The sequence below is a fragment of the Pelecanus crispus genome, chromosome Z (genome assembly GCF_030463565.1).
Source record: "Pelecanus crispus isolate bPelCri1 chromosome Z, bPelCri1.pri, whole genome shotgun sequence".
Classification (NCBI taxonomy): Eukaryota; Metazoa; Chordata; class Aves; order Pelecaniformes; family Pelecanidae; genus Pelecanus; species Pelecanus crispus.
The window spans coordinates 21,382,420-21,408,417 of record NC_134676.1 but is presented as its reverse complement, the minus strand read 5'-3'; the positions used below and the strand labels follow the sequence as shown (position 1 = coordinate 21,408,417).

The following is a 25,998-nucleotide window of genomic DNA, read 5'->3' as shown; positions in this document are numbered from 1 at the left end:
CAAGTCTATACACTTACTATAACACAATTCTTCTGTAATTACAGTATCTTTCCAAAGGATTAATTACAGAGGTGACACTTGTTACTAAACTGAATAAAGGGGGGGTGGGGAGAAAGTCTACGTCCTACTTTGAGAAATGCCAATGCAAAAAAGTTTTCACTTAGTAATAAAAACAGCATATTCATATACTACTAAGTAATTAGGATAGGCAGGTGATCCTGTTGATAGGATGTGAAAAACAGAAAAGGAACAGACTACACCAAGATGTCAAAGTTAGTAAAAAAAAAAAACCTGCAGGAGAGGGGAAGGAGAAGGGCGTGTAAGGCATACAGGTAAGAAAGACTTAAATTACTGATATGGCAGCTTTCTCTTTAAAAAAAAGAAACATTTTTATCCTCTTAAATTTAGACAAGAAAATGGTGTATTTCAATACATTGTGCCAAAATTAACTACATCAACATTTGCATGCCTGTTCCAAGACAAAAACTGACCTCTTGAATAGCAATCTCTGTTTAAACTAATTAAAAAATACCCACAAAAAACCCCATACCAACTTTAGCCCAAAATTGATGCCACCTTATTAAAAAAAAGTCTTTTCCTAAAGAAGTTAAATAAGGACAAAATCTCAGCTTTATAAATATTTTTGCTTTAGAGTCCTAAATTGCAAATTACTTCCTATAAGAAATAGTACAATTCAAAAATATCTTGAAGGGGGAAGTCTATATATATATAAAAGTTATGGTATAAATGTATATGACATCACCAAGAGCAGTTGTGCTTATGAAATAATGCTACATAGCTTGTACAACCCTGTGGAAAATACTTCAAGAACTAAAATGAACCAAATAAAACTACAGATAATACAGTATTGTTTTTTAAGTGTGTGATCATAAAGAAAAAGTTTGACGCAAAGAAAGCAAAACAGGTACTCATTGCATAGGTATACTTCTGCTGCTATAAAAGCAAGATCTGGTGATGAAAATATTTTTACCTCATTCTGAAATGCAGTCACCGCTGCCAGAGTACATTTAATATAAATGCAAACAAAACTTACCAGATTTAAAAACAATACCCTTGATGCTATGCACTGAGACAATACTCCATAAATCAGTTTATTTTCCATGTAGCGGACAAATCCAGTCAGTGTAATTATTTTTCTGCATGTGAATAGTAAAATCAAAGTGCTTATCTTCCCACAAGAAATGTGTTGACTGTGAGAACACTGGGTCTTGCAATACCCCATAAAGCTTTCAATTTAAAGGTTAGTTCTAGGAATTTGGAACTGTAACATCAGGGTCTTTTGCCATTAATAACAACACCTACACTACACATGGCTAAAGAGCAGTTATGTGTGGAAGAAGTAGAACAGTACAACAGCTCAATTAAGGAAAAGAGTTTTAGTGCACTTTGTTCATTTTAGCCAACATGCTACATTGCCCTTTTTGCGTACAAAGTGGACTCAAGGATTTCCATTGTAAGAAAGAAATGACTTGGCAAGCAAAACACTGTGTCAAGCTGCCCTTTTTTTCCTTATAGACTTGGACATTTTAAGACAGAAGCTTTGCAAGACATTACACAATTCTTTGTTTTTATTATTAAATGAGAAAGTCTGATTTGTTACATTGTCACATTGCTAGTCAGAAATGCTTCAGTGATGAGGAAAGTCAATGCTGGCTCAACCCAAGTCCTCATTCTACAACATTTGTTTACAAAGAAATTATAGTAATCTTCAACACACCCAACACAACATTCTTCAGAGAAAAGTCCCATCATTCTTCCTCTAGTGGGTATGTTACTACATAAATTAGAAATTTTTTCAGGACAACACATCCCCAAATTTTCATGAGATCAAAACAGGCTTCTATAGATGTTACAGAAGTCTTCACACATCATCGTCATCTGATGTATCACTGCTGCTTGTCTCAGAATCCTCATTCTCCAGAGCAGGTTTGAAAGTGCTGTTTTTCCAGGGGCTAAATTTAAAATCACAAATGAAGCCGTTTTTCAAAATGCCATTTTTCCGAAGGCCATTTTTTTGTAACTGAAATGAGAAAACAAGATGTATTTAGAGAAAGAAAAAGCTAAACACAACAATCTGCTGCATTTCAACATTCTCTGCATCTTCATCTCTGGGCTATATTAGATCCACAGCACTACTTCTTCACATATATTCACAAAGGAAAACTCCCCTGAGAGCCTTCATTTCTGGGCCAGCCACCTGTATCCAAGCACCTCCAATTGTGCTAAGCTCCTGCAGTCAACAAGAGCTCACCCTCTTCTCACCCACTTCTTAGGACGTCTTGCCCCAGCGATCCCTTCTCCCACATGGTCTCTCCTGTAATTCAGTCCCTTTTTCCACAGTGCTGCAAACATCTGTGCTAAGAAGGGCAGGGTCTGCAATAAGGAAGGGGCCCAGAAGAGGAGAAGCAGCAGGGAGGAATGTGTATTCCAGTCTGTCTACCTGATGCAGTTGGAAAGTGAAAGACAACGGAGAGAAAGGAAACGACAGATTCTACAACAAGAAAGGAAATGCTGCATTTCCACACATAGTGCAGAAGCTGGGCAGTAAGCCAAGCATTTAAGAGTTCCAAACGCTCTAATTCATACATGTGTGGCTAGGCTTATGGAAATATCACATGTTCAGATTTAACATTGCACAAGACCCTCCCTTCCAGCTACTCCTCACTGACGCCATCAGGTATATGCAACACTCCTAATTTAAAAAACCAACCAACCAACCAACAACCCCAAACAAAAACCGAACAAGCCTAGATTGCCTTCTCAGACTTCATTACTAGTGAATTAAACGTCTCTCCAATAGAGAAAATTCAAATTTTGGTTGCATAAAAACCTTGAAAGAAAATTCCCTTTCTTCAGGCTAAGCTGAGGGGCTGGAAAGCCCGTGCAGTTCTACTACTACCAATGCTGAAAGTACTCAGAAGCACTCCCTTACCCTTCCCTTGATATTTCGAGAACAGGCCTTACCTACAATAAGCACTGGTCCCCTATCTTTTTAAAGCAACTGTTCTTCCAAAAGCACAATACTGAAATGGTACTGAAATGGCAACATCCCTAACCATCAAAATTACTGCAGATCCTCCTCAAAGGTAGGCATTTAGCATAGCAAACTACAAGTTCATAATGGAACATTAACTTAGCGTTACCTGTTCACTAATGACTCGGAACTCCCTCATCTCATCCTCTGTTAGTGGAGCACATGTTTCATCATTTTCACTGTCTTCCTGCCAGCCCATCTCCTTTAACAACCTTTAAATTAAAAGGACAACAAAAGCACACTCAGACATTTCAAACTCTGCCTACATATACGTGTAAAGATCTGTAACAAACAGATTAATCAGTCCACAATTTTTTAAAATAAACTCCTAAGTCAAAGTAGGTTAAAAGCTTTACAAAAGATATATAAAGCATAGAAGCTCAGAAGTTCTCAGGTCCTTCACAGATGACCCTGTTTTACCACTACATGTGGTAAAAACTGTACCTTCATTTTAAGGCAAGAAATCTGTGTCAGGCGGAAAAGTAAGAATGTATTTCCTTTGCATAACTGCTCTGGTGCAGCAGCCCTGTACCCCTTGAAAACGGGATGAAGAGACAAAGACTCACACTGAAGGAATCTGCAGGTTTTCTTGGATAGCAGAGCAGCCATGAGGAATACAGGTGGTGTCCCTCCAAGGGAACCAATTCAGGATGCAATAGCCTCGCATGGTTTCTGTTTTCTAGCACATGCTAATATCAGAGCCAGGACAGGCTTCTTTGCAACTGAGTCTCACCCAGCAGCAGATGCTGATATTTCAGCAGAGACAGACTACAGCTAGGAGTGAGTATGGGCACAAGGGGAGGAAAAGAAAGAAGAGACACATTCTTCTCGTGACTAAGCATGAGATACCCAAAGATGCAGTAATCAACATGTTTTAACTAGGGCCAAAAGTGGGACAGCTGTATCTGAGCTGGAAGAAAGTGGGTTTACATGTGAAGACGCTGTGAAAACAGGGGTTATGTGAGGGTGAAGACACCGTGACATTTAACAATGAAGATAGTAAGTTCTCTTGCTGTGAAGTTTTTGCCAAAAGGATTACCACCTTCTTCAGGCAAACCATGTGCCTGTTGACCTTAAATGTTAAAGGAGGTTAACACTATTTCACAAAAAATAAAAAGGGTTCTAAAGTATATGCCAGAACTGACACAAGAAACTGACATTTAGAGTTGAAGAACTGTGAATATATTAAAACAGGGAAGTAAGATGAACTCACAGTTGATGTCATGTGCCAGGTACTCCCTTTAGCCAGATGTCAGCAAAAAATGCCCTTCAACATAGCCCTCCCCACAAAGACCTCCGGGTCCCAATATAATGATTGTGCATTGGGCAAACTTGCAGGTAACCAATGACACCAATGACTGTTACTAAAACCAAATAAAAGCTTGGAATTGTAGAAGGAGAAGGGGAGAACAGCACTACTCTGTTTAAAAAAAAGAAGTCAACAGGACAGTAACAGAAATGGAGCTTACATCCTCTGTAGTATTTGGACCAAACTGGACAGTGTGACAGCTAGAACACTTAAATCCTCAGGAAGCAGCAGAAATAATATGCAAGTCATCCAAAACTCTCTTTTAAGAGAATAAGTGCATTTGTATAGACATACAGAAAAAGACTTGCAATGCCAAATGCAGTTCAATAATGGTTATATTTCTGGCAACAGTCATTTGAGTTAGAAAGTTTTACTGCAAGCAAGCTAAGATGGTAACAGTATTATGTACACTAAAGCGAATAGTTACAGAGTTCCTGTTAATATAAACAAAATTTAGGGCAATGGCTAATTAACTTTTAAGCAACATTGTCTAAAGTTTGCAGGACTGCAGGTCCCTTTAAAGCAACACTAGGCTTCCAGAATGGTTAAAAGCGTGAACTACGTAAAAAAATTAAACTTCTGATTAGCAAACTTGACACCAACAGGATGGCTGCATGTTGGAAACTTCCCCAGCAGCAGGAAAGCCCAAGTTATATTTTGTACAAGATGTGCCAATACTGTTACTAGGTATGCACAAGTATCCTGCGAAGCTGGTCACTTCAAGTGCAATTTACCACAAAAAGGCTTACCATAATATCTGTCTACATGCAAAGAGCTGGGACAGTATGGAGACACAGCTTCTCTGGGATGCAACAAAGGAAAGACACTTGCCCAGAAACTCTATGAAGGCCATTCAAAGTCATTTGAATTGAAAAATGAGAGTTAGATTTGACTCCTATCTCCTAGTCAAAAAATAGTCATCAGCAGCCTCTAGTGGCCAAAGATTTCTGCCTCCATAGCCAATGGTGGAAAAAAAGGAGCAGGGTGAATTTCACTTTTCACGCTCATGAAGGATAAGAGGTCATGACAGTTTCCTCTTCAGGTACTACAAAAGGGGAAGTTCTCCAGTCCAATGTATACATATAATATAACACAAAAAAAAAAACAAACCAAAAACAACGCCCCCTAAACCCCCACACCTATCTAATCTATCACTGCAATTCTGTAGTTTCCAGAAACAGTAAGAATCTGACAGAGCTCATGACAAGCTCATCTCCAGACTGAGCTGTGATTTCCCAGAAGCATCATTCTCATCTCTACCAGTTGCTCCTGCAATTACTTTTTAAGAGATACTACAATTGTTTCAATCCTTTTTTGAAGTTACTTTCTCCCTTTCCAATGTATTGTCTTGTGATATCACTGACAGTGTCAACTAGTATGTTACAGAAATAATTACTTTAACAATGAGGGAAAACTCACTAGAGTTTTACGTAAGATGCAGCATTTAAAGTATTATTAATACAAATACCAATTACATGCGTTGTTCCTCCTAGACATGCAGGCAAAAATCAGAGGGATGAAGTCACTATGCAGTTTGCTTTATTTCTTTATAAGGAAATACATCACATTTTTAGTAAAGCAAGTTTAAGTCAGTACACAAGTCTAATAGAAACAAAGTGTATTCCATGATAAATTAGTACATGTCTGAAAGCTAAATGTTGACAGTACTCATTAAACATTTTATGCGTTCTGTTTTCAGATTCCGACTTCTGAACTAGTAAGAATTTGTGACATGCTCACTTACGATGAAGGAACACTCTTTATATAATATAAAGTACATACCTATGCTCTGCCTCAAGTGAGCTTGAAAGAACATCTGCCTGAGGGAAAGCTGAAGATCGAATGATTTGTTGAGATGTAATTGAAGCATTGCCATTCTCCTGTGGAATTTCATTTTCAAAGTTTCGGTTTATATCTCTCTCATGATGAGGACTGTTGCTGTTATGCAAGTTAAAGGACTCATCATCCTGTTAAAAATAATTATATATTACAAAGTTCAAAAGTAAATTCCATTCAGAAGTAAATGTCTGCAAGTGCTGCAACTCAGTGATTCCATTTAATTTAAATTAAGTTTAAATGCAGACACTCTATACTACTTCGGGGGTAATTCTGTTCATATTCCTAGAGTTTGCAATACCTGGATACTACAGAAATCTTAAGTTATGCCACTGATCAAGTAATGTAGAAAGCAACTCCCATGCTCTGCCTCAAACTTTTTTCTACAAAGTTTCAAACATCTTAAAATTCAAATTTATTTAAGCTGCCTTTCATACTTACAGAAATAACAGGTTATTTGTTGAACTTACAAACAACGTTCCCAATTAAATATCACAGCCATGTGTGGCAGGAGAAGTTTGAAAGCATCAGAGTTCTCAAGTTTACTTAGTGTAAGGGGCAGGTCACAGCCACCATACCTCAACCAGCAAATTCATCTGCCACAAGTTCACAAAGACTGGATACTGCTCTTTAAATTCAGACAGCTTCCCCTACACACATGCCCTCACCACAGCTTCTCAGGCTGTTATTAACAGCAACTGTGACTTAACTAGCCATGAAATAAGAACTAGGAAAAAAGTTTTTAGAAAGGAGACTGTTCAGGTTCGCTCAAATATTAAAAGCTCTTTAATCCTATAAACCAAAGATATTTCTTTTTATTCTACTCATTCAGCAACCTGTAATTCTTATTTAGTAATGAGACAAACAGCCTTGGAAGTCTTACCAACTATAAAAACAGAGACCAGAGTACAGTCATTATCTAGTTAACACCCTTTTGACAACAAAATCCCTAAAGTGGTCATTTAACAGCATTATCCATAGCAGGAGACAATCACTCAATCAGCCAGTTCTGCACTTGTAAGAAATAATACTTCAAGAGTCCAGGATCAAGACCATCATCATCATAATTTCCCTCCCACTCACAGTGCTGTTTGCTTCCAGAAATTTTAGAATGCTCAGCAACAATTTCTTAAGAACAAGTATCCCGGTAAACATACATTCAGCTGTTAAATCATATGCCTGAAGAATGTATCTCAGATTATCAAAGTTCATAAAAATATTAAACTATTTTAATATATATAGGGCAAAATAGCTTCTCCCAAGCATGATTCAGCTGCTGATTATGATCTGCCTCGTTATTTCAGAGGTGAAATCTGTTACTGCAGGCCCTGAAATTCCATCACAAGATCATGTTATAGAAGACCCTTTTGTGCAGTTATTTCCCCATCCACTCAGCTGAACACACGTCTTCTACTGATGATTATTAAAATGAATGTTGGAAGTAGGACAACTATTAGTTATGGGATTTGTTTAACATCTTTTCACACCTGTTAGTGAAGCAGCAATGGCAGGGAAAAGGAAGCATGCCTTTACCAACAAGTACCGCAGGCTGTGTTATGTACCCCTGTCCAAGGACACTACAACTCCCACTACTAAAAGCTTTTTTTTTTTTTTAAATACACTTGCTTCTGAAAATTAGTTGCACACAATGAGGCAACCAAATACATTTGATGTATGTATCAAAGATATTATGAACTCAAGACAATTTCAGGAACAGAAACCCCCACCAATTTCATATACTATTTTCAGAATTCTGAAGCTCAAGACAGTGTTTCCCAGTATCTTTTTAATCTTAAATAAAAATCTTTGTGCATTTCTTAAACACACATAAACAACATTACCTCCAACACCCACCTAAGGGTACTCAGCCACAGAATGTGTAATGGGAAGATGCAGACCTTTCTTAACTCACACATACAGCTAAATTGCAGTCCCATTACAGCAAATTTTATTTTGCCTGGATAGGAACAGGGTCAGAGAAGTCAATGTTATTTTTATGAGCAATACACACTGGCACTCCTTCTTTTTTCACGTCTCTGAATCCAAATAAACCTTCCTCAAAACCACTCATTTATCTGGCTGATGTCTAATTTATGATGTTTTATTGTTTTGTTAAAACACTTTAAACCACTCATTTACAGCTAACAGGCTTATAATCACCTCATCCTGAATAATACAATACTTACCTTCACTTGGACTACGTATGGTAACTATGCTTATGGCTCGTTGGCAGCTGGTAGCACTGACACAAATATTCTCTGGTGCCAGCCGAGCACTGCATAAACCGATCCATATTGAAAGAAGCCTGACACATATTATATACACGGTATAGGCCTCCAAGGTCTCAGTTAGAAAGTGAACACAGGTTCTTTATATATGCATAAATTGAACTATTGGTCCTATGAATAGACCAAGAATAGATAACTTCCAGCTAAGCACTCTAATTAGAAAAGAAATGGTTTGAGAAGCAGAACCAAGTTTTTCAATTAATTGGCTTGTAGGATAACTAACATTCAAGGTATGAAACACTGCCCTCCAAAGTCTACGGGGCCAGATGGGATCCACCCAAGGGTACTGAGAGAGCTGGCTGAAGTGCTCACGAAGCCAATTTCAATCCTTTATCAGCAGTCCTAGCTAACCACAGAGGTCCCAGTTGACTGGAGGTTAGCAAATGTGACGCCCATCTACAAGAATGGTGTGAAGGATTATCTGGGGAACTACAGGCCTGTCAGTCTGACCTCGGTGCAGGGGAAGGTTATGGAGCAGATCATCTTGAGTGCCATCACACAGCATGTACAGCACAACCAGGTGATCAGGCCCAGCCAGCACAGTGTTTATGAAAGGCACGTCCTACTTGACTAACCTGATCTCCTTCTATGATACGGAGACCCGCTTAGTAGAGGAGGGAAAGGCTATGGATGTTGTCTACCTAGACTTTAGTAAAGCCTTTGACACCATTTCCCGCCCCAGAGAAACTGGCTGATCATGGCTTGGATGGGCATACTCTTCGCTGGGTAAAAAACTGGCTGGACAGCTGGGCCTAAAGAGTTGTGGTGAATGGAGTTAAATCCAGTTGGTGGCCAGTCACATGTGGTGCTTCCCAGGGCTCAGCACTGGGGCCAGTTCTGTTTAGTATCTTTATCAATGATCTGCATGAGGGAATCAAACGCACCCTCAGTAAGTTTGCAGACCACACCAAGTTGGGCGGGAGTGTTGTTCTGCTTGAGGGTATGAAGGCTCTACAGAGGGATCTGGACAGGTGGATCAATGGGCTGCACCCAGTTGTATGAGATTCAACAAGGCTGAGTGCAAGGTCCTGCACTTGGGTCACAACAACCCCATGCAATGCTACAGGCCTGGGGAAGAGTGGCTGGAAAGGTGCCCAGCAGAAAAGGACCTGGGGGTGTTGGTCGACAGCAGCCTGAATATAAGCCATCAGTGTGCCCAGGTGACCAAGAAGGCCAACAGCATCCTGGTTTATATCAGAAATACTGTGGCCAGCAGGAGCAGGGAAGTGATTGTCCCCCTGTACTTGGTACTGGTGAGGCCACACCTGGAATACTGTGTCCACTTTTGGGCCCCTCAATACAAGAAAGACATTGAGGTGCTGGAGTGTGTTCAGAGAAGGGCAACAAAGCTGGTGAAGGGTCTGGAGAACAGGCCTTATGAGGAGCGGCTGAGGGAACTGGGGTTGTTCAGCCTGGAGAAGAGAAGGCTGAGGGGAGACCTTATCATTCTCTACAACTACCTGAAAGGAGGTTGCAGCAAGGTTGGTGTCAGTCTTTTCTCTCCAGTAACAAGTTACAGGACGAGAGGGAATGGTCTCAAGTTGCTCCAGGGGAGGTTTAGATTGGATATTAGGGAAAATTTCTTCACTGAAAGGCTTGTCAAGCATTGGAACAGACTGCCCAGGGAAGTGGTTGAGTCCCCATTCCTGGAGGCATTTGAAAGATGTGTAGATGTGGTGCTTAGGGCCATGGTTTAGTGGTGGACTTGACAGTGTTAGGTTAGCGGTTGGACTCAATGATCTTAAAGGTCTTTTCCAACCTAAATGATTCCATGATTCTGTGATTAGGTTAGCATACTAAGCTTAATTTATTCTTTTTCTTGTTGATAAAGACACAGATATACCCGAGTTATTAACAAGTATGAACAGATACTGCAGAAAGAAAAAGAGAAACTACTAAGAAGCACTGGAGGAGGAGCAGTACTTGGAACAACTTTATTAAATTCACCAAAATGTAATTCCTCTCCTTCATTTAGAGACCCAAGACCATGACTTAACAGCTGTTTACAGCAAAATAAAAAGTAGTTTATGGTCCATCTAGAAACCAGTACTGTTGGATCTACAGTAGGTATGAACAAAACTACCTTCTCTTGCCCAGCATGATTCTCGTCTTCATGTTCTTCTTCCACTCTTTCCCTTTTCAATGCTTTCAAAAATTCACTCTTCTTATCAGTCCTCATTCTTGTCAATTTTGTTAAACGAGGCTGACCAACTTTGTCAACAGGGGAGGATGAATTTGACCGATTACACTAATGTAGGGAGTCAGAAAAAGAAAGAATATTAGAAGTTTATTCATTTAGAAAACTTTGAATGAAAGACAAAAAGACTCCCTGGCACCCGTAGTTTCAGGTTTCACATATGTCCACAGCCAAAAGCAGAGAGAAGGTATTTGTATCTCAGTATATACAGTTCTTACATGTAAACCCAGAGATGCAGGTTTACAGAGCACTGCTAATGAACAGTGGACCTTCTGAAGTGTATCATGCCATTAGCAGTTTTGAAGTTTAAACCTATCAGGTTATACTGCCTAGTGCACCATTTTTGCTCCAAATCAAACCTACAAAGCAAACTGTGCAGTACTTAACAGCCAGTGAAGTGCCTTCCATATTTTGCACACATTAACTTCCAAAAAAAATTATTTAATACAATTCTGCATAAAACTTACTGATCACCTTATCTAACCAAATTAAACAGTTTATAGATTTGATAAAAACTACAGACATTGCTTTACCTCTTTCACTGAATTTTGTGATACAGTAAACGCCTTGGCAGCTGATTTAAAAGGACTGAAATTGCCAACATATGCAGATTCATGAGGAAGTGGATTCCCAAGTTTATTTTCTTTTGCTTGGCTTTTCCACTGTGTAGGCTGAACAAAAATTTAAACAGAAATGTAAAGAGTCATTAACTACAATAGGATTATTTTCAGGAATCTTCTGAAAAATGACTAAGCAAAAGCAAATCATAACCACCACCATAATTTAGGGCAAACACCTGTTTTCTTGTGGAAAAGAGACTGTTTATGAGCAACTCAACCACTCATAAATACTGTTTACACTTTTTATACAAAGACTAAAATTGCAAAACAATTAAGACCCTCATATTTGAGCTATTAAGAATCAAAATATGAGTTGTCAACAGCTGAAAGTATTGTTTTTGATGTAGAATGTTATAGAGTTAAGAACTACTCCATGATATGCTCTCAGGAGCACGGAAAAACTCCTGAAACAAAATCAAGAGATGAACATTCCATGTTGATTCCAAGGTGCATTCGGAAAGGGACCAGAATGACACTAATAGGTTGCAACATCATCTCTGTCAATAACTGAGATAAATTTGAAGGTATTTTTATGCTGACTGTACCTCTCCACTAGGTATCTATTTTTCTGTTAAAAATCATATCTACAAAAGGCATTGCTATTCTGTAAATTAAAAACACCCTTTTCACTCTCACTTGGACAGCTCTTGCACTTCTCAAGAAAGGTAAATGAGAAACAGATCCAACTGCAGCATAGTTCGAAAATAAAAATAAGAAAAAGTTGGTTCCATTCACTTTTGGAGTGTGCTGCGCTCAGCAGGAGTTGAAAGCACAACAGTCTAGGAACAGCACTCTTCATGGGTGAAATAAGCACATTCAGAATTACAGCATGATTTTTTTCAGCATGTTGTTCATGCCACCAGTATCCAAGACTCACCTTTGCGGGTGGAGTCACAGGTTTAGGGACTAATCCTTTATAAACACTTGTGCCAGTTCCGTTCCTTACTGGCTGTGAATGAAGACTTCCTACTACTGGGAATCCAGATATCTGCAGTTCTTTTGTACTGCCCTTTTTAATGACCAGCATTCTCGGAGATCTAGATTTAGGATTCAAAGGGTATTCTGGAAAAAAAAAAAAACCAAGAGCATGTGTGTGTATATATGTGTGTGTGTGTGCATGTGTATACAATCTTGAGTTTCTAGTTCATAAGGTACTGGATAGCCATATGGTCCAGAGCAAACAGGCATAAGTCAGGAACTTAGTCCAGTACTAGTTCCACAAATAACACACTGTACAAACCTGGATAAACACAGGTTCTGTTCCATTCTACAACCACCATTTGTAAAATATTGCACTTGGCAATGCAGAAGTTTTACTTTCAGAAAGTAAAGATACTCTTCAAAGAAGCCAGCCACACAGTTCTTGTTTGCAAATCTAAAATCCAAATACTATTACTTGTTGATAGTTACCTAATCTTCAAAAGAGATTATGGTTTTCATATTTCTCTTTACTAAAAGAATAACTGCTCATATATTTACATACAGCTCAGTTCAGAACCAAATGCTCCACACTGAGGCTCTATAAACATGAGACAAGAGATGTGCACTAATCTAGACCACGGCAATGACCAGTTTCTCTACCTCCATGCCTCAGATGGGCATAACAGAACATCTGAAGCTCACACCATTTCCATGTTCAAGAGAGCACTATTAAGAAACATAGTCACAACTGTCATACTAAATAATATTCATTCCAATGATGCATTAACAGCCTTTTCCAAGATTATCTCCTCTCCCTGCAAGCATTTCTACTTCACGGGCAGAGTCACCATATCCCACATTTTAAAAAAAACAAACTATCTTAAAAAGCGTAAGTAACTTTAGCTTTGTTTAGCAGGTAGATGTTACAAAATATTCATAACTGTATACTTAGGTCTCATCACACTTTATGAGAAGACTTTTCACAATACTTGCATGCTTTCATCACATATACACAAGGTAAAATGGAATCTAATAGAAGCATACATTTCTAACAGGCATTAGAAGTGGATGGTAACATTCTTCCTGTCCTGAATATTGTTTCCTTTAAAAGCGAATAATAATAGCCTTAATTTCAGTTTTTCAATTACAAATCAAGGTTTGCAATAGCAGATCTGTAATAAAGTAAGATACCAAGCTGTAAGCTGTAACAAGCCACTGCACTGTAGCTTACAGTTTGGACTCGATGATCTTTAAAGGTCCCTTCCAAACTAAACCATTCTATGATTTTATGTCGCTAACAGAACCGCTCCCTCCTCTGCTTGTGAAAAGTGACATCCAAAAAGCCTGGAAAGCTTGCCTTCCTTCAGATCAGACTGAGCCACATCATGCAGCAGCCACAGCCAGAGTGCTGCAAAGGTTGTAAAACACTCGAATTGCTATGTAATTTTTCCCAACATGGTTAGGAAAGAATTTAGTTACTGTTGCTCTTTCATTGAAACGTAACTGTATTTCCTGTCTTTCACATGAAAGCTGCTAAACACAGAAAATGGGAAAGCAGTCCAATTGTTTAGGCTCCTGCAAAAGTTCTTAGCAATTAGATATTTATATTGAGGGGTTGGTCTACACCTAGTGTTACCTAAGAGAGCAAAACATACTAGGGAAGTACGACAAAAAGAATCAGCAAATTTTAGTATTATTTAAAATGAGCAACAAGTTTCAGATCTCAGTATTAGCAACAGTTTAAGTAGCAACTTTTATGTTTAATTAAAGTTATTTCTTCATAAAGGTTCTTATTTTGAGTTAAGTTTATTAATTTAAAACCTCTGCAGTCTAAAGCCGCCACCTTCTTAAGGGTGAACAATTGACTACGTAAAGCCCATAGAATTTTAAAGTGGTAGCCAAATTTAATCAGGTAGAGATGAGAAAACAGTCCCAGACTACAGTTCAGTACAAGGCGCGTTCTCAGGACTGGATTCGTTACAAGTAATTCGTAAACACAACCAACAGCTTATGACATTTGCTTCTCCAGGAAGAGACCTTAAACCTCTGCAAGCTAACCGGCTCTTCTCAGCCCTCCTATGTTTCTCTCCAAACTCTTCCAACAGCTCTGATCAGTCAGAAGCTTTCTTTTACAAAGTCTTCAGCTAGCAATCACATCACTAGTTTAGGTGATCCACCTTCATTGAGTTTCCTCTTGAAAATAAAGGTGAAGATAAATTCTTGACATCTTTACAAAAAAGACGTAAATTTGTTCTGAGAAAGAATCCTAGTTGTGACTGCATCTACAGACCAATTGATTGATATTCAAATAGAAGTGTTACCTCTCTAACAAAAAGATATTTACATTGTAACAATATTGAATTTTCCTCAATTTCAATCTATACCTTTATAATTTAAATTATACCTTTGTATTTCTAAAAAAAAAATCCTCTGCTTCAAATTAAACAACTTCAGATCTCCGCTACATTTTTACATTTAAAAACATCAAAAATACTCACCCCACACACCTGCAGCTAAAGATTTATTCTGGTTTGGTTCCCTCTCATATTCAGGGTTCAAAGATGGCTGAAAGAAAGTTTTATCATTATTAAAAAAGTAAGGCTTGAATTGTGGGACCAATGGAATAAAGAATCACATTAATATCAGCAGTATGACCTCTGCTGTCAAAGATTTTTAAATGGAGGCAGACTAGACACTTTCCCCTGCAAACCCACACAGGCCAATGCTCACTTGTTTCTCTTCTCCAATAAAACATCTCGGGCAGCAGTCAATACTATTACATGAGCTGTCCAGGGAAAGGGAAAAAAAAACCAAAGCGATGTATGGTTCTTCAAAAAGGAAGCTCACCCTTCCTCTTACATCCTACAATTCTAGGTTGAAGCATGGGATCTCAAAGGCCATTGACAGGAAGATCACTTTGTTAGTACTTCAGATTTCCAGTAAGGTAATTGTGTAGAACTTAATACATACACATACCACAGTAAACTGGAACCCAACTGTAGTTTCACTTAAACACTTAAGTGACAATAATAAACATATAATGATAAAAACTGGATATAAAAGGAGAAACAAGTTAGTGGACAAATGACTAACACCCTCTTACCTATGGGAAGGGTGATCCCTTATATGATGATCTGAAACTGGTGAAATCTCATGAAGTAGCTTGTAATGGACAAAATGGCACTTGCAGAAACAATGAAACCTTGTTTATTATAATTACAATTAACTTACAAAATCCTCAGCCTCAAACTGTTTCGGTACTTCTTTATCTTCCTTTTTCCCAGTTTCATTATCAGGTACATTGTTTTCATGCAGTCCTTGGCCTTTTCCACAGTGGAAAGCACTGGCACGAGGGCGGGAACCTCCGCCATGGTATCCTCCACGATGGTTTATATTTTCCGTACCATTTCTGCCTTGTGAACGCCAACCATTCTTCTCTTTTCTCCCAAAATGTCCTTAGATTTTTGAATTTTAAAGAAATGTAATTATAAACAATTTTAAAAGAATACTCTACTTTTGCAAAATTGTTAGAGAAGTTAGGTTCTATATTCTGGGATGTGATAGCACAGTAAACAAGTTTTCATTCACATAAGCACCAAGGAAGAATCTTACAAAACAGTCCCAGAGAAAGAGAATTGTCGTTCAACATTAAGACAAGTAAACCTCCTTTTCTGGCTACTTATTTATATGTTGTTTGCTAGAATATTAACTTGACACTCTTATTCTTTTTAAGAGAGAAATACACCTGGAATCACACTACTTTAACCAACCCCTTAGTCATCACATCCTCTCCCAGAAGATCTGTCTTTCCATTACCTCTATTTTACTACAGAATAAGAATTTAGCATAGGAGAGCTAGTATCGTCAGACTTTTTTCTAGCTAGAGCGCTACAAAGCAATGATGTAAATGTATTCAAAATGTTCCATGAAAGCTAAATTATACCTCCATTAGGCCGTCCAATGTTAGGATCAAACCCATCTGAGGAGTTGTGTCTTCTGCGATTTGCTTCATAACGATTCTCTGTCCACGGAAAATTTTCAGAATGTTTCTCAAAGTTCAGTGATGACTGTAAAGGAGCAGAAGTGGTAGACCTGAGATATCTGATTAATAACAAAACTGAATTATCAGAACTGTAACATGGACATTACTCATGGTGTATACAAATTATTTTTAAAAAGACTTTGAATGACAGACAATGCAGCAGTCCTCAAGTATGCATATGTTCAGAGCTATGTCACCATCCCCCACACTAGCAAAGTGGAAGCTGTATCCTCTGCTCCAGGACACTGAAACAGCGCCGAGGACCACACCTGTGACACAAGGTAAAATTCCAATTGTCTATTTTGTTTGGCAGCAGAACAGAGCACAAGTGACATGTTGTAGCAGAGGAAAAATAGAAAAGGTAAGAAAGGACAGGACATCACAGTCTGGAAGGCAGAAAAGAAGTCTGGGATCTTAATTTGGGTGGTCAGAGATGCGCATCCATAGAAAGCAAGGAGTCACTTCCACCAGAGGCAGCTGTACCCAAAAAAGGCCCAATTTACTAGTCTTGTCATTATAACTTAAGAAGGGAAATGCAACCAGTTATGAAACACAAATAAAACCTAGAATCAAAAGTGTACAGATTCACAAATATACTTCAAATTATCAGCTTAAGTAGGCACTGTAGAAATTTTAAAAGAAATAAATCTTAATATATCAGTAGGAAGTACTTTAGAAAGTAAAACCTTATATTGAGAACAGCACTCAGAAATCAAAATACACCCTGACTAGAACTCATACCTAAGGGGATTAAAACAAAAAAGATCACATCTTACAGCAGCTGTCTTCCATATTACTTCCATCTGGTTTTACTATTTTAACACTACAACATTTCTTTTGCTGTTACATCTTAAAAATTCAAGAATAAACTTTCATTCTGCAAAAGTAGTGCTTAGCCTTATTGTTGTTCACACCACAGATCTCCCAGTGAGCAAGAGCAGAGGGCTGTGTTACCCAGCACCTCCCTGCCACACAGCCAGTCTTTGATGCAGATGAAGCAAAGCCCTCTTCCCTCGCAGCAGACTTACTGTGCAAATATACGGCCGTTGTATTGCACATGTACAATAGATCCAACACAGCCCAGGGCCACAAGAGCTACAAATGCATAAATGCACACAGCTGTGTGGAAATGTTCTGTGTCAGCAAACTAAACCAAATGATTCCAGGGAATATCAACTTCACTGTATCCAAAGTATCAACTTCACTGCCTGAAACTCCTCCCTCTCCAGACTGAGTAACATTCAGGGAAAAAAAAACCCAGCAGTAATGGTGTATGTCTGAAAATGAAATCCCCAAGTTTATTTCAACAGTTATTATTAACGTCTAATCAAGCTATATTAATATTTAAAGTACTCCACTGATCAAAGTGAGTAGAGGGGAAAAAATAAAAAAAGGAAATCACAGTAATAGGTTTAACTACTTTGGAAAACATGTTGAAGGAAATTATTTCCTTCTTCTTACCACCCCTGTCCCCACAGGAGACAATCACATGACAAGATTTATACCCAAGCTCTACTGCCAATGCCTCAGCAGAACTCAAGGTGATGTTCAAAATTCACTGCTTAAAATTCAAACTCAAGTAAGCAACAGATATGTTTAAAATACAAAGCATGTGAAGAAGGATTGCCCTCTCAATTTGAGACCTGAGAAGTCAATTAGTTCCTTAACAAACCTGGAGAGAGTTTCTTGTGGTTTTCTGTTTTTTCAATCAAAAGATCTAAGTAGTTCCAAAATTATTATAATGAATCTCAATACTTAAGTAAAAAATAAATCCTTACAAATTTTTAATAAGCTGTCAAAAATTACAGAAAGCTCCAGATCTGTTGATCACAGATGAAATTTTAGAAGATGGCTTCATGCGTTTATTTATATATAACAACCTTCTCATATTGCCTTTGAAGTTTAGCTTTCATTTTTTTGTATGAACTTCGAAGAACGATCACATTTTCACAAAGTATAACTGACAGCATTTTATATATAGTGCTTGAGTTGTACATGACATAACGAACCTAAAGTCTCTAAATTGCGTGCAAAGATCATGCAGTTTGCATTTTCCCCACATGATGGAGGTATCAGTCTATCAAGTCTCTTGCAGCAGAGATGACAGTAAACTTTGTAATCAACAGGAAATCTATCGGCAATTTTTGGAAGTTGAGAAATTAACTGACTAGGTTCAGCCAGCCAAGAAAGCAAGCAACACAGATTTCTGAAGTATAAGAAGTCTTACTGCTTAACATGAAGTAAAAGTAAGCTTGCAAAACTGAGTTTACCAGTCTGTCTGCAATCTCCCCACACATGTTTTACAGCAATCCTTTCTGAAAAGTTTCATCCATACCCCAAGATGGCTTCACTATTCACAAAACCTTCCATTTCCATCTGCCCAACTGCAATACTGCACTGACACAAATACAGGAGTTCCAGACCTGAACGAAAGCTACTGAGCAATGGATACCCAGCTGTTTAGGTGGACTTTGCTATATAAGTGACAGGGAGATAATATAAAAGCTTATCCTTAAGAGGAAATCATCAGCAATAGATGAGATGGATTTCAGTCAAGCTGTAATCTGTATCAGTCACATTAAGAAAGCTCATTCACAATCCCAGTTTCTTGGCATCAGGTTTTTCTAATGCTAGCCTTTATCTATGTCAGGAAAAGTCTCAGCTACCCAGGATCGAGGGGGGGAAACCAAGCTCCTGAAGATGCAATTCCTAGAACTGCCTCTTCAGGGAAATAAAAACTGACCTGGCAGAGTTCAGTTTCTTCTTCTCAAGTCTAAAAGCTGTTGATACCACAGCCTCACCCCAGCCCCATTCTGCGTGAGACACCTTGCCCTCCTCACCCCATCCTTCCTCTTCATCTCGATCCCTCTTTCTGCTCTCCTCTTCACCTGCTTTGTTGATATACGGGAAGCAGAAACAAATCTATTCTAGGAAATGGCAGGGAGAGGGGGCCACAGCATCTGAGGCCTGTCTTGTAGCAGAATGACAGGACAAGCCTTATTCCGTAAATTAAGAGCTACTACATGTGGGGTAGGACCAAAAAGCCTTTGCAACTGTTTAATATCCAAATGTGCTATATAACACTGAACACTGATCGGTGACTAAGGAGGTAATGCAAGAAAATAAGCTGTATTTCAAACAATGAAGCACAAAGACTACAATGGATAAAGCACACAACTATGGAGTTTTTGGAAGACATGAGAGAAAGTCTATCTAAATCCCTTGAGGCAAAGAATCATGAAAGAGAACAGGGTCCACAACATGTGCTTGCAATGAAATTTCCCACAATTCAGAAATGAGGTGAAAAATACAACCCATACCTCAGATATATTCAAGTGGTACTGGAATAGTTCTGGAACTTACTTTTGTCCTGCTATACTGACACTTTAAGCATGCAGGTAAAGCTCTTCCAGCAGATTCTTGAAATAAGTGGTGAGACTGTTTCATAATTGTGACACCATATTAAACTAAGTTCTGATTGCTTTTCCAATTGAAAATGTATTAAATTGGAAAAAGCAGATCAAAAGAGTTGAATGTATCAGAAGTCAAGTAGAATGAAAAAAACCAGATCGCAAGAACCATCCTGGAACAGACAGGCCTCATGTTCCCAGAACAGCAACTGAGAGTTGCTGATAGACTATGCTAAACAAAGAAGCTAGCTGGGTCCGTGTAGAAGAAAGATAAATAGAGCAATATGAATAAGGACATTCAACAACCTGACTAAAAAAATGCATGCATATATAACCAAAGGAATGGGAACACAACTAATACTGACAGCTAACTGTGCATTTAACAATAGCGCAAGCCTATTGCCGTAAGTTTATAAAAGGCTAAACATTTTCGATGGACATGAAAGACAGCAAGAAACTTCCATAAATACATTAAAGTAAGGCAATGCCACTCTCATAGCTGCAGATATGTTGCATTCAAAAGATTATAATTAAAAAGACAGGTCTACAAATAGGGAAATAGATGACAGGAGTTTGAATATCCGTGCTGCCCCTGCTTCTGCATTCACACAAGTTAAGAAAGAGAAGGAGGACAGGCCAGAAAAAAGGAAACATTTATGACAGACATACTCATGACTTCCTAGAATACTTACAAATCCTAACGATTCAGAGATTGCTATTTCCTGTTTCCAAGCTGCCCCATTGTATAAAGTAATAGTAGTCTAGATGAAACAACCAGAGTGCAGATGCACAACTATCTGAAAGTGCCACACTCCGCCAGCAGTAACAAGCATCCCACCAGCAACTGAAGAGCCATTTCAGAAAGCCTATTTCAAAAGCATTTTTTTAATCACCTGGATGATAGATTAACACTTCTGTAAAATGTATAGGACACAGAGCAAAATCAGAAGCAAGAACATCAAGTACACACCTCTCTTGATACTTCTAGCACAAAATACAATCATTCTTTTTAAACTCTTGATGAAGGCAATCTTAATCCAACAACAGCTCTGATAACGTGGCCAGGTTCATGCTTCTTTCCATGACTCAGCTGCTCAAGCAAAAAACTCTACTGTACCATGGTACAACTACTTAAATCATGACAAGACTTGCTAGATAGCTTCTGTTATCACCCTATTAATACAGATTTGCATTTTTATTATGATTGAGGTTATGACATTTATACTTCTCTAATAATGAGAAGTATAAATGCCTGTTCAAAAGAACAACAAAGAACATACTTTTGTTGATGATGGTGGAGTAGGAAAATTAAGCCAGGCTGGAGCAAAGTCATGCTGCGCCATTTAGGTCCAGTCTCTCCAAATCAATGAAACAAGGCTTCAGCACCTCATGGCAAGTCCCTGTAATTGGAAAAACAAGACATGAGTACTTTTCAGATGCTTATGTTACAAGAGGATCACACTGTGGTGCTTTGATCATTATTTCCCTTCTTTTTTCTGGTATTATTTTCTCACACAGATCTGGTTTAGAATCTAACTGTCCTCATCTATTTATAGCATCACATTTGTGCTTTTATTACCAAGTGTCATACTAATCAAATATATCACAGGTATCATGAAAATACAACTGTAACATTGTTCCCTTTATTTGATCTTATAAATGGGACGAAGCATCTTGTGTAAGGCCTGATCCAGAAAGCTGCAGCAAAATTAGCTTGTTGAAGTACTTTCTGGTACTATCTAGAATGGATTTCAGGAGCTGTTTCATTAGCTTCCTAGAAGAAACTTATCTTTTTAATTAGTCCCCAAAAGTTAATCTCAGAGGCCATATTAAGGTTCCTTACAAAAAAACTAAATGCTTAGGGCCACCACAAACCCCATACTATCTCTAGATTGAATGGAAACAGAGTCTACATGTCCAGAAATAGTGTCAAAACCCAGTAAGATTCTCTAGTTTGGAAATGGGCCAGAGAAAGTAATGGCTTAAAACCCAAGAATACTTTTTCTACCCCACACTCTCTCCACAGGTAGGAAAACATCTCTCAATAAGCAAGAGAATGCAAGATAATGTGAACTATATTACCTAAAGCTGAACTGAAAGCACAGAAAGGAAAGAAATGGATGAAACACTGCCCGAATTATAGCGGTATCTGAATCATGCTCTGCAGCTAGACCCTGCAAAATTGTCAATGACTCAAAAATATTTTAAGTATGATATACACACTATTAGAAATTCAGCTTGTGAAAACATAATAAACACCCACATGAATTTCACAGGGAGACCCAAATAAATGTGTATTCCACATCTCTGCACAACAGAGTGCAGATCTGTTAGTCAGTGAGCATAGATGTAGCTTACTTTAATGTAAGGCTGCTGTTAACATGAGTAAGTATTAGTAAGAGCTGTGGAATCTGAACTTGGTAACTGATAATTATTGTTGTATTCTGGCCTGAACCAGTCTACTGCAGACTTCCAGTGACAGACAAGAATGTTCCAGCTTCTAAAAGGATGTCCAACAGATTTGCATGTGTTAAACTGCACTTAGTTGAGCTGCTGGTTCTTTTTTTTATGCCGTGAGCTTCTACTTAGGTTTTTAGGTACATCCAATACCAGAGTTAAACTTTAAGGCAATACACACAAATCTACTATCACTAAATAGAGACAAGTTTAAAGGTTTATTTCACCCAAAAAACTTGTTATAAATTGCTCTGCTGAAGTCATCCAACACTCTGTTCTAAATTAACCTCAAAAAAAATTCCAGAGAAATTTTCTAAAGAATCCAATTATGTCAGACTTATAAAAAACAAATAAAGGAAGTCCTAGAGTGACAGAACCATTGCAAAAATGGCTTCTCTTTCTAACAGGAACCAAATGCACTTTTACTGATTAGTCATGTTCAGCAATGGTACAGAAACAGAAAAGGGTATATGTTTACAGATGAACCAATACAAGAGATGCTAAATTAAGAAACAACAAATTAAATGTGAGCTAACCGCAGCAAGAAAATTTTTGTTCTCCTTCCCTCAGATACAGTTCTCATCTCCAAGCAGGAGAATAATGAAATGTTTAGAAAGGATCAAGACAGGTATCAATACTGGAAGATCAGCACAACAACAACAGAATCTTCAGACCAAGGCACCTTACAGTCTGAAAAACAAAAGGAGAGATTAGGCTTATACCAAGTAAGAACATAACAAATGATCCAAGAAATATTACTAAGTCATTGGTGAATCGGCTATTAGGTATGGGACAAAGGCACTAACAATGTGATTTCTTCATAAATTTATCCTACTGTTTTCAGAAAACTAGTAAAGCTTCCGAGCACTACTATTTATCCAACTGCCATGAAAAGAGTTTATTCTTAACTCACACATCCCTACCTTTTGCACACAAATCAAGGGCTCAGGTGAGATTTGGTGATCACCAAGTATCCGAGGACTGGAAAGGTGTTTTTAACAGAGCTTTGTCCACAGCTCACTGATACTGGGTGTGTATTTCTTCCTGCAAAAATTATTCTAGAAGCAGATTCAAGTCTCCCTCATGTTCTCAGTTCTTCAACCAAAAGCTCTAAAAATGTTTTTGATAGCACTGCCCTGTCAGATGAGTCAATCCCTTTCCTATAAAGCAGTATAGTGAAGTGGTAAAGACTACACAATACTCAGAATGCAAAGTCAGGAGCAGAATATCTGTAAATTTCAATAAGCCCATAAAAGAAAACCTCTTTCAGGCCTAATTCTTCCAGCTGGTTTTGATAAAAGAACAGCAGTAACAAAAGCACAGATATGTTTTTAGAACACTACCTGACCAATTTCACAGGTTTACAGTTAAAGACTACCAAGAAAAGCAACTATTGAGAATACTGACCTCCACACCACCGAAGTCAAGAAAATGCTTTCTCTCATCTGAGTGCACATATTATTGGTCTGACAATTAGACATGGGAAAACTGAGTGTTTTCATTATTAAACCTTACTAGCTTCTAATAGGCACAAACACCCTAGCCATAACTAAATTAGGAAACAAACAGCAGATCAGGAAAGGCCAAACATATTAACATCTTTTTTTAAAACTATATTTTAGAGTACATAGCCTACCCAGCTTTAAGTTGCCAATCCATGTTTTACCAGGCTTCATAAATACCCTTACAGATGCCAGCTTTCTGATATTGCCAACAAATTTGTCCTAGAATGTATTTTAATATAAAAACATTTTTATTACAAGCATGAGCTCTGTTTTGATGATCTGGCAGATATTTGATAGCTCTAGAATACTCTTCATTCCCAGGAACGTATTTTTGGTAAATTGAAAACAGACCACAGAAAGTGAGAATAGGATGTCAGCAACACCACTCTGCTGCCACAGCCAGGACGCTCAAACCCTTCGTGATCAGCTTGGTTGCCAAACACCAGTTTGTTCCTTGCTTGCTTTCCAACTTAAGTTAGACCAACAACAGACTACCATGTTATTCTGCAACACGTCCCATCACTAGAAAAGTTCCTTCTACCAGGTCTGACCTAAGCCTTTTTTCCTGCTATTCAGGTCCATTACCTAAGCTATCCCCAGCAGTCAGAGACATTTCCGCATTCTGTGTCCCCCAAAGCACTTGCAACCTCTATTCAGATTCATACTATCTACACATTTAATAAGCATACATTCTATTTCATGACTGAAGTTATTAATAAAAATACATAAGAGACTTCTTTAGAAATTTTCTTGATACATCCTTGCATCTTGACATCAAACAAGACCTGCCTTTACAAAGACTGAGGAGCCACTAAGGCACACAGGTAACACTGATCAGCAATTTACTTTAGAAGAACACTTCTGCCTTTCAGAAACATAGGACTACTTTTAAATTTTAAAAAAAATTAGAAGTATTTGAATAGAATGAAAGTCAGCAGTATGTACCCATACAAGCATTTACAAGAAACTGCTTTAATTATACTGACAGACATAAAGAACCTATTTGTCTGCTCACAAGCCTTCTACATACACATCACACAACGTATCAACCACTGTTCATTAACACTGATAAAACAGCTGTTGTACTCCCAGCATTAATACAGCTATCAGAAGTAAGCTTATTGAGGTAAACACTACAGCTCTGAACATGATTCCACTGCTTTCAGAAACTCTCCTGGTAACAAAAGCGTAGGCCCAAAACTTGTCACTGAATGTTTAAGTCACCATTCCCTAACAGCCCAAACTCAAAACACATCTGCCATTCTTTAACCAATGTGTCATAAAAGCTAACTTGGCTCAGGTTGTTTATTACTGAAGCACAGCTGCACAGTTCTAGAAGGTAAGAAAAAGATACTGAAGTACTACTATCCTCATACCATTAGCACTCAAATACATTTACATTTCTAATCAGACTGGTCAAAATACTCCGTCTCATCTCAGCAATAGCCTCTGGTGTCTGATTCAAGTACTATGTAGTGACTTCAGAAAATAATGCCTTCCATAGCCCATAAATTTAGATAAAATTTATGTTTTGCTGTGTTGTGGACAGTAGAACAGTTTACAGCAAAGAAAAAAACCTGTTCTTAAAATCTACTTCTTGGGGGGGATCTGAGAGAAATCTGCAAAGCATTTTGTTCCAGGTAACATGCAATAATTATTCCAATATTCAAGTATATGAAATTTAATTCTATAGTTTTGTGAAGTGTAATCTTCAATAATAAGGCAGTGAATGCCAAAGAATAATGAACAGCTGGTTCCAAATCATGCACAGTGAAGAGATTTGTCATAAACATAACTCAGTCATCCAGTGTGAGCCACATTAGCAGCTGAAATAAGAACACTGCACCAAGTATGCTTAACCAACATCCAAAAAAGATTGGGCTGGGTTTTTTTACTGTTGAGTCAATAAGGTCCTTTTGTGACAGGAACCATTTTTCACCAGTTTTAAAGCAGCTGGAAACACTACTTTCTAAACAAACTTATTTGTGTCATCTGAAGAGTGTTTGGGAAAATGTGATATACTGCCTCTGTTTCAGAAAAAGTAACATGCTAGAAAAGGGAAGCAGAAAGCCACTGCATGAATCAGGAGTCAAGACTTCTGTGAAAAGGCAAAGAAAAAAACATCTAGAGGCAACTCCCAAAACTCTGCAAAAACAACAAAAAAATGGAACTAAAACAACTATTGTTAGTTTAGCTTGTGCTTACCAAATTAAATGAAGAAAGCAAATACTAAACAGTATAGTCAATTTTTCCTACTACTGCGTTTTTCTTTTTTAAATCATCACAGGAAAAGATACAAGTAAAATATCACTTAGAATAATAGCACAGAAATCTCAAATTTTACTTGGTGCAATAACA

At 38.0% G+C, this 25,998-nt stretch overlaps 1 protein-coding gene across 2 annotated transcripts in view; it reads right to left on the bottom strand.

The window, feature by feature from the left end:
• Positions 1–1,378: 1,378 nt before the first annotated feature.
• GPBP1 (GC-rich promoter binding protein 1) overlaps positions 1,379–25,998 on the bottom strand; it is a 37,117-nt gene continuing 12,497 nt past the window's right edge. Inside the window, exons 4-13 of one of the 2 annotated variants that reach the window (XM_075726310.1) lie at positions 20,959–21,078; positions 16,170–16,327; positions 15,458–15,681; positions 14,725–14,791; positions 12,183–12,367; positions 11,219–11,356; positions 10,572–10,736; positions 6,147–6,331; positions 3,165–3,267; positions 1,379–2,041 (exon numbers count right to left, since the gene is read on the bottom strand). In XM_075726310.1, coding sequence (XP_075582425.1) covers positions 1,883–2,041; positions 3,165–3,267; positions 6,147–6,331; positions 10,572–10,736; positions 11,219–11,356; positions 12,183–12,367; positions 14,725–14,791; positions 15,458–15,681; positions 16,170–16,327; positions 20,959–21,011 — 1,437 coding nt within the window. In that variant the 5' untranslated portion in view covers positions 21,012–21,078 and the 3' untranslated portion in view covers positions 1,379–1,882. The remainder of the gene's footprint in view (positions 2,042–3,164; positions 3,268–6,146; positions 6,332–10,571; positions 10,737–11,218; positions 11,357–12,182; positions 12,368–14,724; positions 14,792–15,457; positions 15,682–16,169; positions 16,328–20,958; positions 21,079–25,998) is intronic. The other variant, XM_075726311.1, reaches the window with a different exon arrangement.